This window comes from Salmo salar, chromosome 12, assembly GCF_965601325.2.
Source record: "Salmo salar chromosome 12, fSalSal1, whole genome shotgun sequence".
NCBI lineage: Eukaryota > Metazoa > Chordata > Actinopteri > Salmoniformes > Salmonidae > Salmo > Salmo salar.
The window spans coordinates 48,253,073-48,275,296 of NC_138302.1; the positions used below are offsets into that span (position 1 = coordinate 48,253,073).

The 22,224-nt window shown below is 44.8% G+C and overlaps 1 protein-coding gene across 1 annotated transcript in view; it reads left to right on the plus strand.

Annotated features, from left to right (window-relative positions):
• The window catches only part of LOC106565271 (potassium voltage-gated channel subfamily KQT member 2), a 109,945-nt gene extending 90,609 nt beyond the window's left edge, over positions 1–19,336 (plus strand). Inside the window, exons 13-17 of the mRNA XM_014132186.3 lie at positions 416–524; positions 833–964; positions 6,088–6,183; positions 15,605–15,728; positions 15,835–19,336. Of these exons, the coding sequence (XP_013987661.1) occupies positions 416–524; positions 833–964; positions 6,088–6,183; positions 15,605–15,728; positions 15,835–16,557 (1,184 nt within the window). The 3' untranslated portion in view covers positions 16,558–19,336. The remainder of the gene's footprint in view (positions 1–415; positions 525–832; positions 965–6,087; positions 6,184–15,604; positions 15,729–15,834) is intronic.
• The last annotated feature ends 2,888 nt before the right edge of the window (positions 19,337–22,224 follow it).

Genomic DNA, 22,224 nt, shown 5'->3' on the forward strand with positions numbered 1-22,224 from the left:
CACTGGCTTCGGCACGCCACGTCACGCCTCCGTATTTAATATTTTTGGGCCACAGTAGTCAGGTGAAGCCATTAACCTCAGAAACTGGTACCGCTATGTCCCCCCTTCCTCCCAATCCCCCCCCCCCCCCCCCCCCCCACACCTCTTTCCTTTTCCTTATCCTGCATCAGCCAATGAGATGAACCGACACTGCCATTAACCTGCCCTCGATTCGACGCCCAATCCCACACTGTAACCCTGGGCTGTGCAAGTTAATAGCCGTGCCTTCGCTTGGTTCCATGCAGACTGACATCCTTAAAGACTGAATGAGTCAAGGTTAGGGGAGAGTGCAGGTGACAGTTCAGTGTTTCCATCCGCCCCATGCCACAGGAACACGCTAACACTGGAGCTCCCGTGTGCTTGTTGTGTTTCGTAGAAGCCAGCCTCCCTGGAGAGGACATAGCAGACGACAATAAGAGCTGCCACTGTGAGTTTGTCCCTCAGGACCTAACTCCCGGACTCAAGGTCACTATCAGGTCCATTTGGTAAGCCAAGACAAGTTTTGTCTTTCAGAGTGTGTCTAGGTCAGGTCAATCTCTATCTCTCATTATCTGTATGATTTATTTTACCCAGCACTGGTATATTCAAGCTTGGGATATTCATATCACCCTCCTGCTCTTCAATCTCAATCTGGGAAAATCGGTTTACACTGTTATACAGACATGTAGAAAGTTTAATTGAAATATCTCATGGCCCACATAGTTGTCCCCAACCCAATATAATGATCTATGCAATGTCCCATTAAAATATCCTATTGAGGTTGTGTTCATATCTCAAACGTCTCTCTCCTCAGCATTATGAGGTTCATGGTCTCCAAGAGGAAGTTCAAAGAGAGCCTGCGGCCGTACGACGTGATGGATGTCATAGAGCAGTATTCAGCAGGCCACTTGGACATGCTGGCCCGCATCAAAAATCTCCAGTCCAGGCAAGATAACCTCCCTCCTATTCTCTCTCTCTTATTCTCTATCTCACTCTGAGACCTGTATTGATTGCGTATGTCTTCACACCGCAGGGGTAATACTTGGTGGAAGCACCTTTGGAAACCATTACAACTGTGAATCATTTTGAAAATATTCTACCAACCTTCACAATACATCAAAATTGCTCAAGCTCAGTACATTTAGTTGGGAATCATTGATAGACAGCAATATTCAAACCTTATCTCTGATTTTCAAGCAGATTTAAGTCAGAACTCAGACTGAACCACTCAGGAACAATCAACACCTCATGGAAAGCCATTCAAAGGTGTGGCATTAAAATATGTGTTATTGTCCTGCTAAAAATGTTAACTATATCCCAGGGTTAGGTTTTCAGAAGACTACGGTGGGTTTTCTTCTAACTTTTTACCTGTGCTTTGCTACTTTCATATTTCTTCTGATCCTGACAAGCTTCCCAGTCAATTGGACTGAAATAGGTGCCGGTACTATTTTGACTGCTATTATGATTGTCTGTTTATTTCATATCCTCAAATAGTTAAAACACTGTCAGTTCCACAAGCGATTGGCTACACCTGCAATAACATCGCTAAAACACGTGTATGTGACCAATAAAATTTGATTTGATTTAAATGCCAAAGACACACCAGAATGGCTTTGCCAGAGGTTTTGAGTGTTCCTGAGTGTTCCACAGGGGCGTAGGCATGGGTGGGCGTGGGTCGGCGAAGGCCCACCCACTGGGGAGCCAAGCCCACCCAATCAGATTAAGCAAAAAATATATTAAAAATAATAATAATTATGCTCTACTTGTCATTGTTATTTGTATTTTTACTTAAGCACAGTACTTGACTTGGGCAGAAGCTCACCGGAACTGAGTACCTTTTTCTTCTGCTTGACTTCTTGCACCTCCTATAGAATATTAGCTCAAAAGTATTGAGGAGTTTCTGCACCTAAATACACTGCTCAAAAAAATAAAGGGAACACTTACACAACACAATGTAACTCCAAGTCAATCACACTTCTGTGAAATCAAACTGTCCACTTAGGAAGCAACACTGATTGACAATAAAATTCACATGCTGTTGTGCAAATGGAATAGACAACAGGTGGAAATTATAGGCAATTAGCAAGACACCCCCAATAAAGGAGTGGTTCTGCAGGTGGGGAACACAGACCACTTCTCAGTTCCTATGCTTCCTGGCTGATGTTTTGGTCACTTTTGAATGCTGGCGGTGCTTTCACTCTAGTGGTAGCATGAGACGGAGTCTACAATCCACACAAGTGGCTCAGGTAGTGCAGCTCATCCAGGATGGCACATCAATGCGAGCTGTGGCAAGAAGGTTTGCTGTGTCTGTCAGTGTAGTGTCCAGAGCATGGAGGCGCTACCAGGAGACAGGCCAGTACATCAGGAGACATGGAGGAGGCCGTAGGAGGGCAACAACCCAGCAGAAGGACCGCTACCTCCACTTTGTGCAAGGAGGAGCAGGGGAAGCACTGCCAGAGCCCTGCAAAATGACCTCCAGCAGGCCACAAATGTGCATGTGTCTGCTCAAACGGTCAGAAACAGACTCCATGGGGGTGGTATGAGGGCCCGACGTCCACAGGTGGGGGTTGTGCTTACAGCCCAACACCGTGCAGGACGTTTGGCATTTGCCAGAGAACACCAAGATTGGCAAATTCGCCACTGGCACCCTGTGCTCTTCACAGATGAAAGCAGGTTCACACTGAGCACGTGACAGACGTGACAGAGTCTGGAGACGCCGTGGTGAACGTTCTGCTGCCTGCAACATCCTCCAGCATGACCGGTTTGGCGGTGGGTCAGTCATGGTGTGGGGTGGCATTTCTTTGGGGGGCCGCACAGCCCTCCATGTGCTCGCCAGAGGTAGCCTGACTGCCATTAGGTACCGAGATGAGATCCTCAGACCCCTTGTGAAACCATATGCTGGTGCGGTTGGCCCTGGGTTCCTCCTAATGCAAGACAATGCTAGACCTCATGTGGCTGGGGTGTGTCAGCAGTTCCTGCAAGAGGAAGGCATTGATGCTATGGACCGGCCCGCCCGTTCCCCAGACCTGAATCCAATTGAGCACATCTGGGACATCATGTCTCGCTCCATCCACCAACGCCACGTTGCACCACAGACTGTCCAGGAGTTGGCGGATGCTTTAGTCCAGGTCTGTTTTGGAGATCCCTCAGGAGACCATCCGCCACCTCATCAGGAGCATGCCCAGGTGTTGTAGGGAGGTCATACAGGCACGTGGAGGCCACACACACTACTGAGCCTCATTTTGACTTGTTTTAAGGACATTACATCAAAGTTGTATCAGCCTGTAGTGTGGTTTTCCACTTTAATTTTGAGTGTGACTCTAAATCCAGACCTCCATGGGTTGATAAATTGGATTTCCATTGATTCTTTTTGTGTGATTTTGTTGTCAGCACATTCAGCTATGTAAAGAAAAAAAGTATTTAATAAGATTATTTCTTTCATTCAGATCTAGGATGTGTTGTTTAAGTGTTCCCTTTATTTTTTTGAGCAGTATATAAACGGTACTGGCACCTATTTCAGTCCAAGTCAAGCACTGGCCTAAACATGCATAGCAGTGGGATAGGGGTGGGAAAACGAAAGGGATATGTATTGACAATAATAATAATAAATTGTATTTGGCAGATGCCTTTCAGGACACTCAAGGGCTTCTTATATAAAATCTAGTGCTGTACATAAAATCTATTTAATTTAGGGCTATGTATTGAATTTGAATTATGCTTGATTATTTACCTGGAAAAAACAGTAAAAGGAAGTTGTTAAAAAAATATCATCTTCTCAATTTCAAAATAATGGGTGGGTTCACTTCGCACTGATACAATATGCAGTAAACAGTAGCTATCGCTGTGTAGGCTAGGCTACACTGTGTAGGCTACTCACCGTTAGCTAGTTAGCTAAATGTCCAAACAAAGCTCACTGTTAAATTTTTTTTGAGAAAGGATGTTGAAGAATTTGCGAAGTTATGTGATATCAGTGATTTTACCATGAAGGCCCTCCAGTCCCCCTCTATATCGATCACTGATTGCATTGATCTAATCGAGGGCCTTAAAGACAGTGTCAGAATAATCAGAGACCATGATCAGCATCCCAAAGGCCAGCATCCCGGAGTCGCCTCTTCACTGTTGACGTTGAGACTGGTGTTTTGCGGGAACTATTTAAGGAAGCTGACAGTTTAGGACATGTGCAGCGTTTGTTTCTCAAACTAGACACTCTAATGTACTTGTCCTCTTGCTCAGTTGTGCACCAGGGCCTCCCACTCCTCTTTCTATTCTGGTTAGAGCCAGTTTTGCGCTGTTCTGTGAAGGGAGTAGTGCACAGTGTTCTACGAGATCTTCAGTTTCTTGGCAATTTATCGCATGGAATAGCCTTCATTTCTCAGAACAAGAATAGACTGATGAGTTTTGGAAGAAAGTTCTTTGTTTCTGACCATTTTGAGCCTGTAATCGAACCCACAAATGCTGATGCTCCAGATACTCAACTAGTCTAAAGAAGGCCAGCACAGTTTTCAGCTGTGCTAACATAATTGCAAAAGGGTTTTCTAATGATCAGTTTGCCTTTTAAAATGATAAACTTGGATTAGCTAACACAGCGTGCCATTGGAACATGAGTGATGGTTGCTGAAAATGGGCCTCTGTACGCCTATATAGATATTCCATAAAGAATCTGCTGTTTCCAGCTACAATATTCTTTTAGGACATGAACAATGTCTACACTGTATTTCTGATCAATTTGATGTAATTTTAATGGACAAAAAAATGGCTTTTCTTTAAAAAACAAGGTCATTTCTAATTGACCCCAATCTTTTGAACAGTAGTGTAATTACAACAAATGTGTAGACAATCACATATACTGTATCTCTCTATGATGCGTGGGAATACTTTGAAACAGATTTCCAAAATGAAATCACTTGGAGCTGATTTTCTGTTGTTTTTACAGTCTTTTATGTCCAACAATAAATTAAAAAAAATCAGTGGCCAAATAAAATATTGTTACTTTTACTTAACCAGGTAAGTTACTGAGAACACATTCTCTTTTATAATAACAACCTAAATGCTTTGCTGTCACACAATTCATAGCTAAATTCAATTCCTTAAACCTATTGTTGACGATGTTATGATAGTCTGTCAATCAAATATTCCTAAACCAAATAGCATGTTGTTAATGCCGTGAGCAAACAACAGCCCCTGTTGGCTGGAATCATTGGATGATTGATAATTCATGATATTCCCGAGTCCCACCCACATCACTGTATAGGCTACTGTACCTCAAATAATTACAAGAAAAGATCAACTCACAATACGGATTCAGTGACGATAAGTGGTTATTTCAATGAAACGTTGATGTAGTCTGTTTCTTTCTAACTGTCCTGTATGCATGTTAATACAACTCTTATCAAGCCAATTAGCATTTGGCCTGACCTGCTCCATGCATATTTTATGATGTTAAGAGACCATAAAGGGTCCAATTTCCAGAAACACAACCCACCTATGACCAAGCTCATTTTCCATGAGGTTGTTCTTACCAAGTGAACCCAGCCATTGTTTTGTTGTTGCAATTATGGAGTTGTGAGTTTTGTTCCCCCAAAGGTCAGAACGCATTGAATCTGAATTCAACGTCTATACGCATTACACAACAATAGTAAGTGTCTGTCCACCATGGATAACACAAGGCGATATCTTGAGCATTCAGTCTCATCTCAGGGGCGTTGTTGTCAAATAAGTACAATATATGTTGTGAGTTTACAAATGGTACCACATATATGTAAATATATTCCTACTTAGAAGAAGAAGAAAAAATACTTTCAAATCTCCTCACTTTCTTAAAATGATGGCTTCACTGTCATATCATACAGCTACAGTTCAGTGGCTGATTAATTTACCAAATGAAAACAGCGATTTGCTGTTTTACTATTGGCAAATATGTTTGGAATATATTTTCACTTATTTGTCCTTGTCTTTTGTCTCCTGGTTCTGTTGTTTTGGTTTCGTTCATTTGATGTGTGCCTGTCGGACTGGTCCTTGTTGCGCCGTCATCCTGCATTGTGCTGGTGTCTTCTCTATTCACTTTGCCAGGATAGATATGATTGTTGGTCCCCCTGGACCCTCAACTCCCCGCCATAAGAAGTATTCAACTGATGGACCCAAAGAGTCACCAAAAAACTCTCCTAGGTTAGGCCTCACCAGACTATCTCTCTCATCAAGAGCTTATCCCTTAGTTCATTATCTATTCTCTTGACAAGCAGCGAGAAACCTTTTTTTGGCTCGGCCTACTGTGACACGTGTGACTAGCGGTGTCTATATCGCAATGTGATGCAGTGACTTGATCAAAGTAGAAAACATCTTGCAGCAATTATTCAGTTATTCTCAGCAAATAATTACTCAAACTCAGTGATTCAAAGTCTCTTTGACGCCCTTTGAGTGCTGATCAGCTTTATACACATGTGTATACACATACACTGAGTGTACAAAACATTAGGAACACTTTCCTAATATTGAGTTGCACCTGCTTTTACCTCCAGAACAGCCCAATTTGTCGGGGCATGAACTATACAAGGTGTAGAAAGCCGATGTTGACTCCAATGTTTCCCACAGTTGTGTTAAGTTGGCTGGATGTCCTTTGGGTGGTGGACCATTCTTGATACACACGGGAAACTGTTGAGTTTGAAAAACCCAGCAGCATTGCAGTTCTTGACACACTCAAACCGGTGCTCCTGGCAACTACTAGCATACCATGTTCAAAGGCACTTAAATCTTTTGTCTTGCCCATTTACCCTCTGAATGGCACACATACACAATCCATGTCTCAATTGTCTCAAGACTTAACAATCATTTTTTAACCTGTCTCCTCCCCTTCATCTACACTGATTTGAAGTGGATTTAACAAGTGACATCAATAAGGGATCATAGCTTTCACCTGGATTCATCTGGTCAGTCTGTCATAGAAAGAGCAGATGTTCCTAATGTTTTGTGCACTCGGTGTATCGAACACGTATAATTCTTATTTTCCTTGCACTATACTGCTACAATCGTACTAGAGAATTAATAGAAAGTAGAATTAAAGTAAAAGAAGACTAACATGGTTTATCCAATAGTTAAGAATATGCTAAATGCTCCGGTAGGACATAGGAGAAGCGAAGCTCATAGGTAAGTAGTGAAGTCATGTAGCCGAACAAAAAAGGGTTTGCGCTGCAGATGTAAAAATGTCTTTATAAATACATTTGATTAATTGATATTGCCTGCAACACATTGACAATGTGAAGGGCTTATATGTAAAGATAGCGAAATTCATTTACAGCCTATGACCTGTGAGGCACCTATGAACAATACAGTAAATTCTTTGGTTTTGGATGCATGTTGGCATGAAGTGTATTGAAGCATGCCACATGATGCACAATCTACATTTTAGAAGTTGCATAGTTTTCTAATCTTGGCCGCTTAATCTTGGTAAGCATGTTTTGCCTGACCAAGGAGCCGTTCTGTGAATATTTTTTTTCTAGGATATTACTCACTTATTCAGATGTTTAAAATGTCTAGTTCAGTGCCAACCCTCTTATAAGTAGGCCTCAGCCAGTTTTCAATCTTGCATAGATGTTATGGATGGTTTTTATAAGGTTCATGGTGCTTTACAAACTGGTCTCAGAGCATTTAGTATTATTCTGTATGTAAATCCGTAACACTCCGTTTAGTATGATATGTTACGTTTGTACGGTATGTATTAAGCTGTGGATGTGCATCATCCAATTCGTATGATATGTTGCAAATTACCATTTGTTTTATGTGTTACGAATTTGCTAAATGTACATCATGTTACGAAGTTGCAAACTTACATGTTACCAATTCCAATTTGTTGTAGCTACATTAGCTAGGTGGCTAATGCTAACATTAGCTACCTGTCTAATGTTAGCTAGGCTAGAGGTTAGGGTTAAGTTTAGTAGTTAGGAGTTAGGTTCAAGGGTTAAGATTAGGTTTAGCTAAAAGGGTTAAGGTTAGGCTAAGGGGAAGGGTTAGCTCAAATGTAAATAGTTGCAAAGTATCTAAAAAGTATTAAGTAGGGCCTCCTGCATCGTAGTGCTAGCTGTGGCACCAGAGATTATGGGTTCGAGTCCAGGCTCTGTCGCAGCTGGCCGCGACCGGGAGATCCATGGGGCGGCGCACAATTGGCCCAGCGTCGTCTGGATTAGGGGAGGGTTTGGCCAGCAGGGATGTCCTTGTCCCATCGCGCACTAGCAACTCCTGTGGCGGGCCGGGCGCAGTGCACGCTGACATGGTCGCCAGGTGTTTCCTCCGACACATTGGTGCGGCTGGCTTCCGGCTTAAGTGGGTATTGTGTCAAGAAGCAGTGTGGCTTGGTTGGGTTGTGTTTCGGAGGACGCACGGCTCTCGAACTTCGCCTCGCCCGAGTCCATATGGAAGTTGCAGTGATGAGACAAGACTGTACCTTCCAATTAGATACCATGAAATTGGGGAGAAAAAGGGGTAAAGAATAAATACAAATAATGCAGTGTATGATATACCATTTTGTAGCTCTGTGTCTCTGCTTTTATCCAACGTAAAAAACACAATTTCAAATTTTGCTACATAAGACCGAATCAAGGCGGTCGGTCACATTTACAAACCATCAGCGTCAGGAGCTGCCAAGCAAATCTCAGCACAGTACATATCATAGCAGAGAATAGAACTTGAGGCCTACCCCTCATTGGCAAACACCCAACAGCCCACCAGAGTAAATAGGCCATCAAAAAAGTTTGCTAATCATACACGCACCTCCTTTTTATTATCCTGCCATGTTTTTCATGTTTTCCAATTTTCTCACAATTTCCATCTCGTTAGAGGGAAATGGCAAACATTCCAGGAGGTTCCAAATGTATTAACTTCTTATGGCTTGAGGGCGCTATTTTCACGTCCGGATGAAAAGTGTGCCCAAAGTTTACTGCCTGCTATTCAGGCCCAGAAGCTAGGATATGCATATAATTGGTAGATTTGGATAGAAAACACTCTAAGGTTTCGAGAACTGTTTGAATGATGTCTGTGAGTATAACAGAACTTATTTGGCAGACGAAACCCCGAGGACAAACCATCCAGGATTCTTTTTTGTCAATGGTTTTTCTTTTCAATTTGTCAATGCGTTTTCATTGAGAATCCATAATTCTAAGGCAGTTGCCTGCAGTTCCTATCGCTTCCACTGGATGTCAACAGTCTTTAGAAATTGGTTGATGTTTTTCCTTTGTGTAATGAAGAAGTAGCCCTGTTCAGAATGAGGCTCGAGGGAAGTGTACTCTTTGATAGAGGCGCGTGACCTGAAAAGCACTCTCCACTTTGTTTTCCTCCGGTATTGAACACAGTTTATCCCATCTTAAATTTTATAGATTATTTACGTTAAAAAAATACCTAAAGTTGTATTAGGAAAGTTGTTTGAAATGTTTGGACAAAGATTACAGGTAACTTGAGATATTTTGTAGTCATGTTGCGCGAGTTGGAACCGGTGTTTTTCTGGATCAAACAAATAAATGAACATTTTGGATATATAACGACGGAATTAATCGAACAAAAGGACCATTTGTGATGTTTATGGGACATATTGGAGTGCCAACAGAAGAAGCTCGTCAAAGGTAAGGCATTAATTATATCGTTATTTCTGAGTTTTGTGTCGCGCCTGGCGGGATGAAATATGATTGTCTTATGTTGTTTGATGGGGTGCTGTCCTCACATAATAGCATTGTTTGCTTTTGCCATAAAGCCTTTTTGAAATCTGACACTGTGGCTAGATAAACAAGAAGTTCAGCATTAATTTGGTGTATTGCACTTGTGAATGTATGAAAGTTCAATATTTGTAATAATTTTTTTTGAATTTGGCGCTCTGCCATTTCACCGGATGTTGTCAAATCGATCCCGTTAACGGGATTTGAGCCATAAGAAGTTTTAAGTAGTTGAAAAGTTGCTAAAATGGTAAATGGTAAAGTTGTCTGTGGTGAGATTCAAACACGCAACCTTAGGGTTGCAAGACGATTGCGATATCCGCCCACCTATCCAACCTGACCAACCCGTTTTTGCCTTAAGTAACCTTCTGTCTTATGTAACCATACCATACCACCTGGATTCGGTCTTATGTAGCAAAATTTGAAATTATGTTTTTGACATTATATAAAAGTAGAGACTCAGAGCTACAAAATGGTATATCAAACACTGCATTTGAGGAACAACGGGAAAGTAATTCTGCTTTGAAACTTGTAAACTCACTTTTGAGAAAATTGCCTGTTTTGCTATCTAGTGAAGAACTCTTCTTTGTCTACACCCATTAAGCATCGTTCACACCCTCACCCTAAGTTTTAGAACCCACCCATCTCGTTTCGCTCTCGAAGCGCACACTTGATGCTCTGGCCGATGATTTGTTTACCTCTGTCACGCCCTGACCATAGAGAGCCCTTGGTTTTCTATGGTGTAGTAGGTCAGGGCATTACTAGGGGTTGTTCTAGTTCAATATTTCTATGTTGGTGTTTTGTATGGTTCCCAATTAGAGGCAGCTGGTAATCGTTGCCTCTAATTGGGGATCATATTTAGGTAGCCATTTTTCCCACCTGTGTTTGTGGGATATTGTTGGTATTGGTGCTTGTATTGTGTTGCTTGTTTATTGTTTTGGTTAAAGAAGTTTTCACTTTAAATAAATATGTGGAACTCAACAAACGCTGTGCCTTGGTCCGTCTCTTACAACAACCGTGACAGAATATCCCACCACACAAGGACCAAGCAGCGTGTTCATGAGGTGAAGGAGTTTTGGACATGGGAGATCATGGGAGGACACGAGACCCTTCCTTGGCGGGAGTTTCAGAGGATGCAGGAAGGACAGCGACGACGCCGGGGACCGCGAGCCACAGAAACCACAAGATTGTTTTTTTTTTGGGGGGGGGGGGGGGGCACATGGGGCAGATGGTTGAGCAGCAAAGAGTGCCAGAGCCTGAATGGGAGTCTCTGGAGGAGTTCAATGAGGGATACCGGAGAGAGGTTTTGGCTAGAAGTATGCTGCAGCGCAGGCGTGCTGAAGAGTGTGACACCAGTCCGGTGCCATCTGTGCCAGCTCCCCGCACTCGCCCTAAAGAGCCAGAGACCGTCAGGGAGGCGATGGAGAGGTTGGGAGAGAGGAGAGAAATGTTATGTAGGTGTTCTGCACGGCATTCGACCTGAAGAGCCTGTCAGCAGTCTGGTGAGTCCTGTGCAAGCTCCCTGCACCCTTCCTGAAGTGTGTGCCAACAGTCCGGTGCCACCTGTGCCGGCTGCACGCACCAGGCCTCCAGTGCGTCTCCCCAGTCTGGTACGTCCTGTGCCAGCTCCCCGCACCATTCCTGAAGTGCGTGTCAACAGTCCGGTGCCACCTGTGCCGGCTCCATGCACCAGGCCTCCAGTGCGCTTCCCCAGCCCGGTACGTCCTGTGCCTGCTCCCCGCACTAGGCCTCCAGTGTGCCTCTACAGCCCGGAACCTCCAGCGATGGTTTACAGTCCAGAGCTTCCAGTGACGGTTCACAGTCCAGAGCTTCCAGTGATGGTCCACAGTCCGGAGCTTCCAGTGACGGTCAACGGCCGGAGCTTCCAGTGACGGTCAACGGCCCGGAGCTTCCAGTGACGTCAACGGCCCGGAGCTTCCAGTGACGGTCAACGGCCCGGAGCTTCCAGTGACGGTCAACGGTCCGGAGCTTCCAGTGACGGTCAATGGCCCAGAGCTTCCAGTGACGGTCAACGGCTCGGAGCTTCCAGTGACGGTCAATTGCCCGGAGCTTCCAGTGACGGTCAACGGCCCGGAGCTTCCAGTGACGGTCAACGGCCCGGAGCTTCCAGTGACGGTCAACGGTCCGGAGCCTCCAGTGACGGTCCACGGGCCTGACCTTCCTGCGCCGTTGCCATGGCCAGAGCCTTCTTCTGCGCCAGTGCCCAGTCCAGGCACGGCGTCCAGTTCCGCTCCATGGCCGGAGCCTTCCTCTGCGCCGGTGCCCAGTCCCGGCACGGCGTCCAGTCCCGCTCCATGGCAGGAGCCTTCCTCTGCGCCGGTGCCCAGTCCAGGCACGGCGTCCAGTACTTCTCCAAGGCCGGAGCCTTCCTCTGCGCCGGTGCCCAGTCCAGGCACGGCAGCCAACCCAGCTCCATGGCCGGAGCCTTCCTCTGCGCCGATGCCCAGTCCAGGCACGGCTTCCAGTCCCGTTCCAAGGCTGGAGCCTTCCTCTGCGCCGGTGCCCAGTCCAGGCATGGCGTCCAGTTCCGCTCCATGGCCGGAGCCTTCCTCTACGCCGGTGCCCAGTCCAGGCACGGCGTCCAGGCACGGCGTCCAGTCCTGCTCCATGGCAGGAGCCTTCCTCTGCGCCGGTGCCCAGTCCAGGCACGGCGTCCAGTACCGCTCCAAGGCCGGAGCCTTCCTCTGCGCCGGTGCCCAGTCCAGGCATGGCAGCCAACCCAGCTCCATGGCCAGAGCCTTCCTCTGCGCCGATGCCCAGTCCAGGCACGACGTCCAACCCAGCTTCATGGCCGGAGCCTTCCTCTGCGCCGGTGCCCAGTCCAGGCACGGCGTCCAGTTCCGCTCCATGGCCGGAGCCTTCCTCTGCGCCGGTGCCCAGTCCAGGCACGGCGTCCAGTCCCGCTCCATGGCAGGAGCCTTCCTCTGCGCCGGTGCCCAATCCAGGCACGGCGTCCAGTACCGCTCCAAGGCCGAAGCCTTCCTCTGCGCCGGTGCCCAGTCCAGGCACGGCAGCCAACCCAGCTCCATGGCTGGAGCCTTCCTTTGCGACGGTGCCCGGTCCAGGCACGATGTCCAACCCAGCTCCATGGCTGGAGCCCTCCTCTGTGCCGGTGCCCGGTCCAGGCACGGCATCCAGTACTGCTTCAAGGCCGGAGCCTTCCTCTGTGCCGGTGCGCAGTCCAGGCATGGCGGCAAATCCAGCTCCATGGCCGGAGCCTTCCTCTGCGCCGGTGCGCAGTCCAGGCACGGCGTCCAACCCAGCTCCATGGCAGGAGCCCTCCTCTGCGTCGGTGCCCGGTCCAGGCACGGCATCCAGTACCGCTCCAAGGCCGGAGCCTTTCTCTGCGCCGATGCCAAGTCCAGGCACGGTGTTCAGCCCGGCGCCAGGACCGGATCCGGGGTCTGGGCGGGGGCTACGACCTGCACCGGAGCCGCCACTGACACTAGTCACCCCCCCCCCCCCCCCGGTTTCAGGTTTTGCGGCCGGAGTCCGCACCTTTGGGGGGGTACTGTCACGCCCAGACCATAGAGAGCCCTTGGTTCTGTAAGGTGTAGTAGGTCAGGGCGTGACTAGGGGGTGTTCTAGTTCAATATTTCTATGTTGGTGTTTTGTATGGTTCCTAATTAGAGAAAGCTGGTAATCGTTGCCTCTAATTGGAGATCATATTTAGGTAGCCATTTTTCCCACCTGTGTTTGTGGGATATTGTTGGTATTGGTGCTTGTGTCACCACGTAGTCACGTTGTGTTGCTTGTTTATTGTTTTTGTTAAAGAAGTTTTCACTTTAAATAAATATGTTGAACTCAACAAACGCTGTGGTAATCGTTGCCTTACAACAACCGTGACAACCTCTGGATAACATGAAAACAACCTAACTAGCTCTGCTGGCAACAATTTAATTACACTTTTTTGCAGACGTTTACTGACACCGGCCATATTCAGCGGGTATTGTACACACGTCACGTAACGTCAGCTAACGAGCCAGCCAGCCAACGTTATCTAGTTAAACAATAAACAGTGCCAACAATGCAACAGTGCTGGGAGCTAACCAACCATGTTCAATGTTAGCTAGCTAACATTAGGCTCTAACTAGAACAGCACACGGATCTGGGAAAAGAATGTCAGCTAGGGAGCCAGCTAGCTAACAGTACACTTTAGCGTAAGACATATAGCTTGCTAGCTAGGTAAACATTGTACCTAGTTAGGTAAACAAAGTGTAAGTTCACACACATAATGTTAGCTAACGAGCCAGCCAGCTAACGTTAGCTAGTCAAACAACAATGAACAGTGCCAACAATGCCACAGTGCTGGGAGCTAACCAACCATATTCAATGTTAGCTAGCTAACATTAGGCTCTAACTAGAAGAGCAAACGGCTCTGGGAAACGAATAATAACATCAGCTAGGGAGCCAGCCAGCTAATGTTAGCTTAAAATGAAACCCCTTTCTGTCAAAATTAGAAAACGCTAGACTATCTTAACTGTATACATCATTGTGCATGGATGCGTCTCCCTGTCAGGAATGCCATGCCACGGTTGCCCTTACTTTGAAGATGAAATCTGGAGACAGGTGTTTCCTCCATCTCTTTCGCTATCATACTCGAATTCCACTGATTTCAAAATGTGATCCTCCAGAAAGTGGAGAGCCACACTTATGCAGCTGCACACAATACATTTAAAAAAAAAGCTGCGTTCAACAGAATTACCAACACAGACTGACGAGCTTCTATGGGAGACCAATCCGAACTCCTCTCTCGACATGTCCAGCCCACTCATTATCTCGAGCCAATCATGGCTAGTGGGAAGGTTGCTAACTTTTTCTGTGGCTTAACCAACAAGGATTGTAATTTAACAATTGTATTCATATTTACAGATGGCATACGAGTTTGTTATTAAGGCACATGAAAGTTCGCATTTTTGCCAAGAAAAACACATTTTGATAAAAAAATATATATTGTTTTTACGTTCAAACGACTCTCCTGTTATGTCATGACTTGCGACATTCGCCTAGTTTCCTGAATCTAGTCATATTTGAGTATCCCGGATTTACATTTGCTATGTTACTTCTAGTCTGAGACCAGGCTGTGCTTTGGGGCAATAAGTATAGCTGATCCAATATGTCCAAGCAATTTTTCAGTGACACTTTACTTGAAGCAATCTTCCCTTGAAGTGTAAACATTCGATTCACACTTTACTTTCAGAACGCGTACAGAACCTTTGTCATAGCAGTCATAGAACCCTTGTCATGACTGATTGTGACAACTTGCTTTACACTTCTGACAACTGGCATAACAATGTTATAAAGCAGACCATCTGTGGCAACTATATTACCATCCCTGGCAACTTCATAGGGTGTTACGTCCTTTGTTAGAAGCTGTAATACCCACTTAAGACAGGTATTATGTCATTCTTATAACAGCTTTAAGTAGGCATACAAACGTAAAGTCATGTATTGCTGTATTGTCTTGCTGGGAGAGCCAATGAATGGCAATGATGAGTAGTTGAAAGAAAAGATGCCCCTAACCCTGCACCCTGTAAGGCCCCCGGTCTTCCTCCTCCATCTCTCCGTATGCCATCCCATGCATGTGCCCATCCCACTCCCATTGTGCTCAGCGCTAGGCAGGTGAGAGCTATACCTGAGTGTGTGGTGCTCTCCTCTCTAAGCCTGCACTCATCTACCTCTTGCAATAGGATCAGAGAAAGTCTGGGGTTATATACATCCTTTTTCTTTACAATTGTGGACATAACTTTTGAAGGTTGATTTAAAAAAAAAAATGTTTCCTGCTGTGCCGGCTGTGTCAATTTTAAACAGGTTTTATTCAACTCTATTGGCTTTATTCTAGACATTGCCTGTTTTGTGTTTTGAATCGGTAGAGTTGACCAAATTGTTGGTCGAGGTACTCCAATCACAGATAAAGACCGTCCCAAAGGAACCACTGACGGGGGGGTTGAGGAGGACCCAAGCATGATGGGGCATTTGGGGAAAGTGGAGAAAAAGGTAAGGTATACCATTTAGCAATTAATGGCAGTATTGACTGTGTCCATGTCTGTCCCTTGGGCTTTCCAATTCTCCACCACGTCATGGTGTCTTTCCTTCTGGGCAGGTCATGTCAATGGAAAGAAAGCTGGACTTCTTGGTGAACATCTACATCCAGCGCATGGGCATCCCCCAGTCGGAGACTGACGCCTACTTTGGGTCCAAAGAGCCCGACCCGGCACCGCCTTACCACAGCCCCGTGGACCACATGGAGAAGAGTGGCTCCATCACCAAAATCATCCGCTCCAACAGCTCGGCAGGACAGAAGAACTTCGACCCCCCACCAGCTTGCTCTGGCCTAGGGGGCCACTGCCCCCCCTCCACCTCCTGGCAGCAGCACCCCGTCAGCGAGGTACACCAGCGCAGCCAGGACAACTCCCCCTCCCCCGTAGGGGATCCCTCCCTGGTCCGCATCCCTCCTCCACCGGCCCATGAGCGCTCATCTGGAGGCCACAGTGGGAGCAATCGGGGGTCCCACCGCAACAGCGGTGGTGGCAGTGGTGAGGGGGATAGAGAGGGCAAGGCAGACAGCGACACGTCCATCTCTATCCCCTCGGTGGACCACGAGGAACTGGAGCGCTCGTTCAGCGGCTTCAGCATCTCCCAGTCCAAGGAAAATCTGGACTTCCTGAACAACAGCTACTTCAGTGTTGTAGCCCGCTGCGCCAAAGTAAGGCCCTACATCGCAGAAGGTGAATCCGACACTGACTCAGACCTCTGTGCCCCCTCGCCCCACTCTGCCAACGGGGAAGGCGCTTACGAGGGCAGAGGGTGGTCAGGATCCAAGTAGGCCAAAACTGGAACTGCTCATATAAATGGTTACTCTGCCTTGGAGTTCAGAGTTGAATGCCCAATATGCTAGGTATTACCACCAATGGTACTTGTGAGAACCGAATAACCTGGCTCCTCTTGAATGACTGCAGTGCAGAGTGAGAAAAAAGGTTATCAGACCACGCTCCAACAGTTTTGCTGAGAAAACACCTGTAGTTTTTCATGCTGGGAATGTTTGCTGCAACTTGACTTACATTTTAGTCATTTAGCAGACGCTCTTATCCAGAGCAACTTACAGTAGTGAATGCATACATTTCATACATTTTTTTCCCCGTACTGGTCCCCCGTGGGAATCAAACCCACAACCCTGGTGTTGCAAACACCATGCTCTACCAACTGAGCCACACGGGACCACACTTAAAGTACACACATTTGTTCTAATGCATTCGCACACTCATTAACTCAAGGTTAAGCTTGTCAATGATTGTTTTGATCTTTTACTCGGGAACGGAATGCATATTAATTGCCAACCTTATATTATCATTGAGATTGTTACAGATTTAAAGAACGCACTTGAATTTGTTCAAAACTATGACACCCATATTCTTTTGTTGCATTTGATTGTTTTTGTGGCATAAGAGATTCCCAATTTCATCTAACATGTCATGTATTGTATTTACATCCCAAATGACTTAGTTATTTACAGTGGATAACAGATGACATGTTTTGCTTTATGGTTCATCAGCTAAATATATTTATTTCAAAGGAGTGTAATATTATAGTCAATATTATGGCTCGTGTCCATAAACCCTATTGGATATAGAGACATGTGATAACCAGTTCTATGTACACTATTTTAGTAGTAATTGTTGTACACAACCCTTTAAGGCTTCATTGCATAAATGTGCACAAGGCACAAACGCACTGATGACGTTCACATTACACTACTCACTATAGAGATTGTACATATTCTATTCGATGCCCACGATATTATATTTGTGATATCCACAAAGATGCTTTCTTTGGCAAGAGGTTGGAGTACAACCAGTATTGGGACATTTTGTTTTGTCTTTATGATCTGTAAAGATGTATTTTATTGATTTTTTTTAGATCACATAATTGTAATTATATTTATTTGTTTATTCATTTGCTGTAAGATAAATGTGTGACATTTTTGGAAAACAAGCTGCTTGTGCAAGTACAAACACCTTGCAGCTGTTTGCCAAATAGTATTCAAATGCACTATTTGCCAACTACATCCATAATATGACACAACTGGAAACATTATCAGAATTCACTAACATAAAATTGCAACAGCTATAGTTAGATGAACGCTTTGATATTTTGTTGATTGCATCACATTTTTATGAAAGTATATAATATCATTTCATGGTGATAAAAATGTTAACAACATTTTCAGGCATGCTATTTAATTAACATTTCATACTTTTTTGCAAAAGCCTTACTCACAGGCTTTGAAATGATGTTTGATTTAAGCCAAATGGGAGCATTTAACAAACTGTTTATCCTTTGAAAAGCCCCTTTATCCATTCATTTTTTTAAATTAATTGTGTGATGTTACGTTATTATCCTTTCCAAGGCAAAAACATTTAAGAATGTATGTGTAATGTTTTGCTTTGACTTTATGATTATTTTAGTCAAACTTCCGTTCGCACTGCCAATATTTTTGCTGCTGTTTTCCCTCCATTTTCTCCAGTGCCGATCAGAATATTTAGACAAATATTGATGGCAAAGATATGAATTACTGACAGCAGACATTTTTTATTCACACTTTGTATTGTGGATACACAATGATTGAACTGATACATTATGCAACTGGATCTAAATAGGTTCATCCAGAGATTCAAAAGTATTGTTAAATTACTCCAAAAATTATTAAATGAATCATCAAATAGAGAGCTACCTTCAAACCCTTTAAAATGCAGACTTGCATGAGATAAAATGATCTTTTCAGCAACTGTCTTGTAATTGTCCTGGTGACATATCTTTACTCCTGTCATTCTAAATGAAAAGACCCAGAAGACCCAAAACAATTATATTTCCTAGGTTCAACTGGCAACACAATTTACTGCAAGGGAGAATACACATTTTCAACAACTATCAACAACATTTTCAACAACTATCATCTCCGCAAAAATGTTTCTTACATATTTTCACATCTACGCTGCCTTGCTTGCTTGTTTATATTAAGTTATTTTCCAGAGTATACTTCTCAAATGACTTGGATGTATTTTATGTTTTTTTCCCGCAACCTTTGTTACAGGCCACATTTGAAAGGTTAAGAGCTATTCTGAACACAAAATATGCTTCTGAATGTATTTTTGAATGTTGTCTCACTCAAGGTATTACTCATCACTGTTAGCGCACAGCATGCTTAAACGTAGTTATTTGGAGCAAACCAGAAACAAACAAGTATTAGAAAGACAAAGTTCTTAAAAGGACTACAGACAGAGCGATACTTCATGGCACTTGCATTTAGCAACCCCTGCAAGCTTACATTTTTTTTTTTTGGGGGGGGGGCACTTATCGTACTTACAGCATATATGTGTTTACAGGATATATTAATTTTATTTTACTGAAAGTATCAATTTCACAGTCACAGGGATTTTGTGACATGCTGTAAGCAAGCAAGCAACCCCCAAATGTTGTTTTTGTTTTTCTTGGCACACCAAGTTAAGTTTTTTGGGGAAAAAAGACGAAGAATTCAGAAAAAAATATATAATCTGTATTTCTACAAATAAAAAAAGAGGCATGTGATCGTGTCTCAATGTAATCAAGCTATGAAATTATTGTTATTTTGAAATACGTCTTTTTGGGCTTAGTAGTGGTCAATTTGCAGTGTACAAGTTATTATTATTTTCCTTCCCCCCGACCATTCACTCTGACAAAATGTTGACTCTATGATTTCAGCCATTATTGTTTTTGTTTTTTTTACTAAAATACTCCATCTTTTGGAATCAATGCTTGCCGGCATGTTTTGAACCTTATTATAAAAACTGGGTGGTTCGAGCCCTGAATGCAGTTTGTCTGACAGCCGTGGTATATCAGGTATGACAAAACATAGATTTTACTGCTCTAGTTACGGACATAACCAGTTTATAATAGCAATAAGGCGCCTCGGGGGTTTGTGGTATATGGCCAATATACCACGGCTAAGGGCTGTATCCAGGCACTCCGCGTTGCGTCCTGCTTAAGAACAGCCCTTAGCCGTGGTATATTGGGCATATACCACACCCCTCGTGCCTTATTGCTTAAGTATACCATGAATATATATTTTACTTATTATGTAGCATTGCCATATAGTAACACTCAAATCCATGAACCTAATGGAAACTGTATAATAAACTTTGTTTATCATAAGATTGTTTTCATTGATTCGATCAATAAGGTTTGAGTACAGTGAATGGTTCAGTCTTTAACTAACCAGACTTAATTTATAAATCAAATCAAATGTTATTGGTCACATACACATGGCTAGCAGATGTTAATGCGAGTGTAGCGAAATGCTTGTGCTTCTAGTTCCGACCATGCAGTAATATCTAACAAGTAATCTAACAATTTCACAACAACTACCTTATACACACAAGTGTAAAGGAATGAATAAGAATATGTACATATAAATATATGGATGATGATGGCCGTGCGGCATAGGCAAGATGCAGTAGATGGTATAGAGTACTGTATATACAAATGAGATGAGTAATGTAGGGTATGTAAACATTATATAAAGTGGCATTGTTTAAAGTGTCTAGTGTTACATTTATTACATCCAATTTTTTAGGATTAAAGTGGCTAGAGATTTGAGTCAGTATGTTGGCAGCAGCCACTCAATGTTAGTGATGGCTGTTTAACAGTCTGATGGCCTTGAGATAGAAGCTGTTTTTCAGTCTCTCGGTCCCAGCTTTGATGCACCTGTACTGACCTCGCCTTCTGGATGATAGCGGGGTGAACAGGCAGTGGCTTGGGTGGTTGTTGTCCTTGATGATCTTTTTGGCCTTCCTGTGACATCGGGGGGTGTAGGTGTCTTGGAGGGCAGGTAGTTTGCCCCCGGTGATGCGTTGTGCAGACCTCACTACCCTCTGGAGAGCCTTGCGGTTCTGTGCGGAGCAGTTGCCGTACCAGGCGGTGATACAGCCCGACAGGATGCTCTTGATTATGCATCTGTAAAGGTTTGTGAGTGTTTTTGGTGACAAGCCAAATTTCTTCAGCCTCCTGAGATTGAAGAGGCTCTGTTGCGCCTTCTTCACCACGCTGTCTGTGTTGGTGGACCATTTCAGTTTGTCCGTGATGTGTACGCCGAGGAACATAAAACTTTCCACCTTCTCCACTACTGTCCCGTCGATTTGGATAGGGGGGTGCTCCCTCTGCTGTTTCCTGAAGTCCACGATCATCTCCTTTGTTTTGTTGACGTTGAGTGTGAGGTTGTTTTCCTGACACCATGCTCCGAGGGCCCTCACCTCCTCCCTGTAGGCCGTCTCGTCGTTGTTGGTAATCAAGCCTACCACTGTAGTGTCGTCTGCAAACTTGATGATTGAGTTGGAGGCGTGCATGGCCACGCAGTCATGGGTGAACAGGGAGTACAGGAGAGGGCTGGTATCATCGGGGTGGAGATGTTGTTTCCTACCCTCACCACCTGGGGGCGCCCCATCAAAGTCCAGGACCCAGTTGCACAGGGCGGGGTCGAGACCCAGGGTCTCGAGCTTAATGACGAGTTTGGAGGGTACTATGGTGTTAAATGCTGAGCTGTAGTCGATGAACAGCATTCTTACATAGGTATTCCTCTTGTCCAGATGGGTTAGGGCAGTGTGCAGTGTGATTGCGTCATCTGTGGACCTATTGGAGCGGTAAGCAAATTGGAGTGGGTCTAGGGTGTCAGGTAGGGTGGAGGTGATATGATCCTTGACTAGTCTCTCAAAGCACTTCATGATGACGGAAGTGAGTGCTATGGGGCGATAGTCATTTAGCTCAGTTACCTTAGCTTTCTTGGGAACAGGAATAATGGTGGCCCTCTTGAAGCATGTGGGAACAGCAGACTGGGATAGGGATTGATTGAATATGTCCGTAAACACACCAGCCAGCTGGTCTGCGCATGCTCTGAGGATGCGGCTATGGATGCCATCTGGGCCAGCAGCCTCGTGAGGGTTAACACGTTTAAATGTTTTACTCACGTTGGCTGCGGTGAAGGAGAGTCCGCAGGTTTTGTTAGTGGGCCGTGTCGGTGGCACTGTATTGTCCTCAAAGCGAGCGAAGAAGTTGTTCAGTTTGTCTGGGAGCAAGACATCTGGGTCGGCGACGGGGCTGGTTTTCTTTTTGTAGTCCATGACTGACTGTAGACCCTGCCACATTCCTCTCATGTCTGAGCCGTTGAATTGCGACTCTACTTTGTCTCTATACTGACGCGTAGCTTGTTTCATTGCCTTGCGGAGGGAATAGCTACACTGTTTGCATTCGGTCATGTTTCCTGTCGCCTTGCCCTGATTAAAAGCAGTGGTTCGCGCTATCAGTTTTGCACGAATGCTGCCATCAATCCACGGTTTCTGGTTGGGGAAGGTTTTAATAGTCTCTGTTGGTACATCATCGATGTACTTGCTAATAAACTCGCTCACCGAATCAGCGTATACATCAATGTTGTTGTTCGACACTGTCCGGAACATATCCCAGTCCA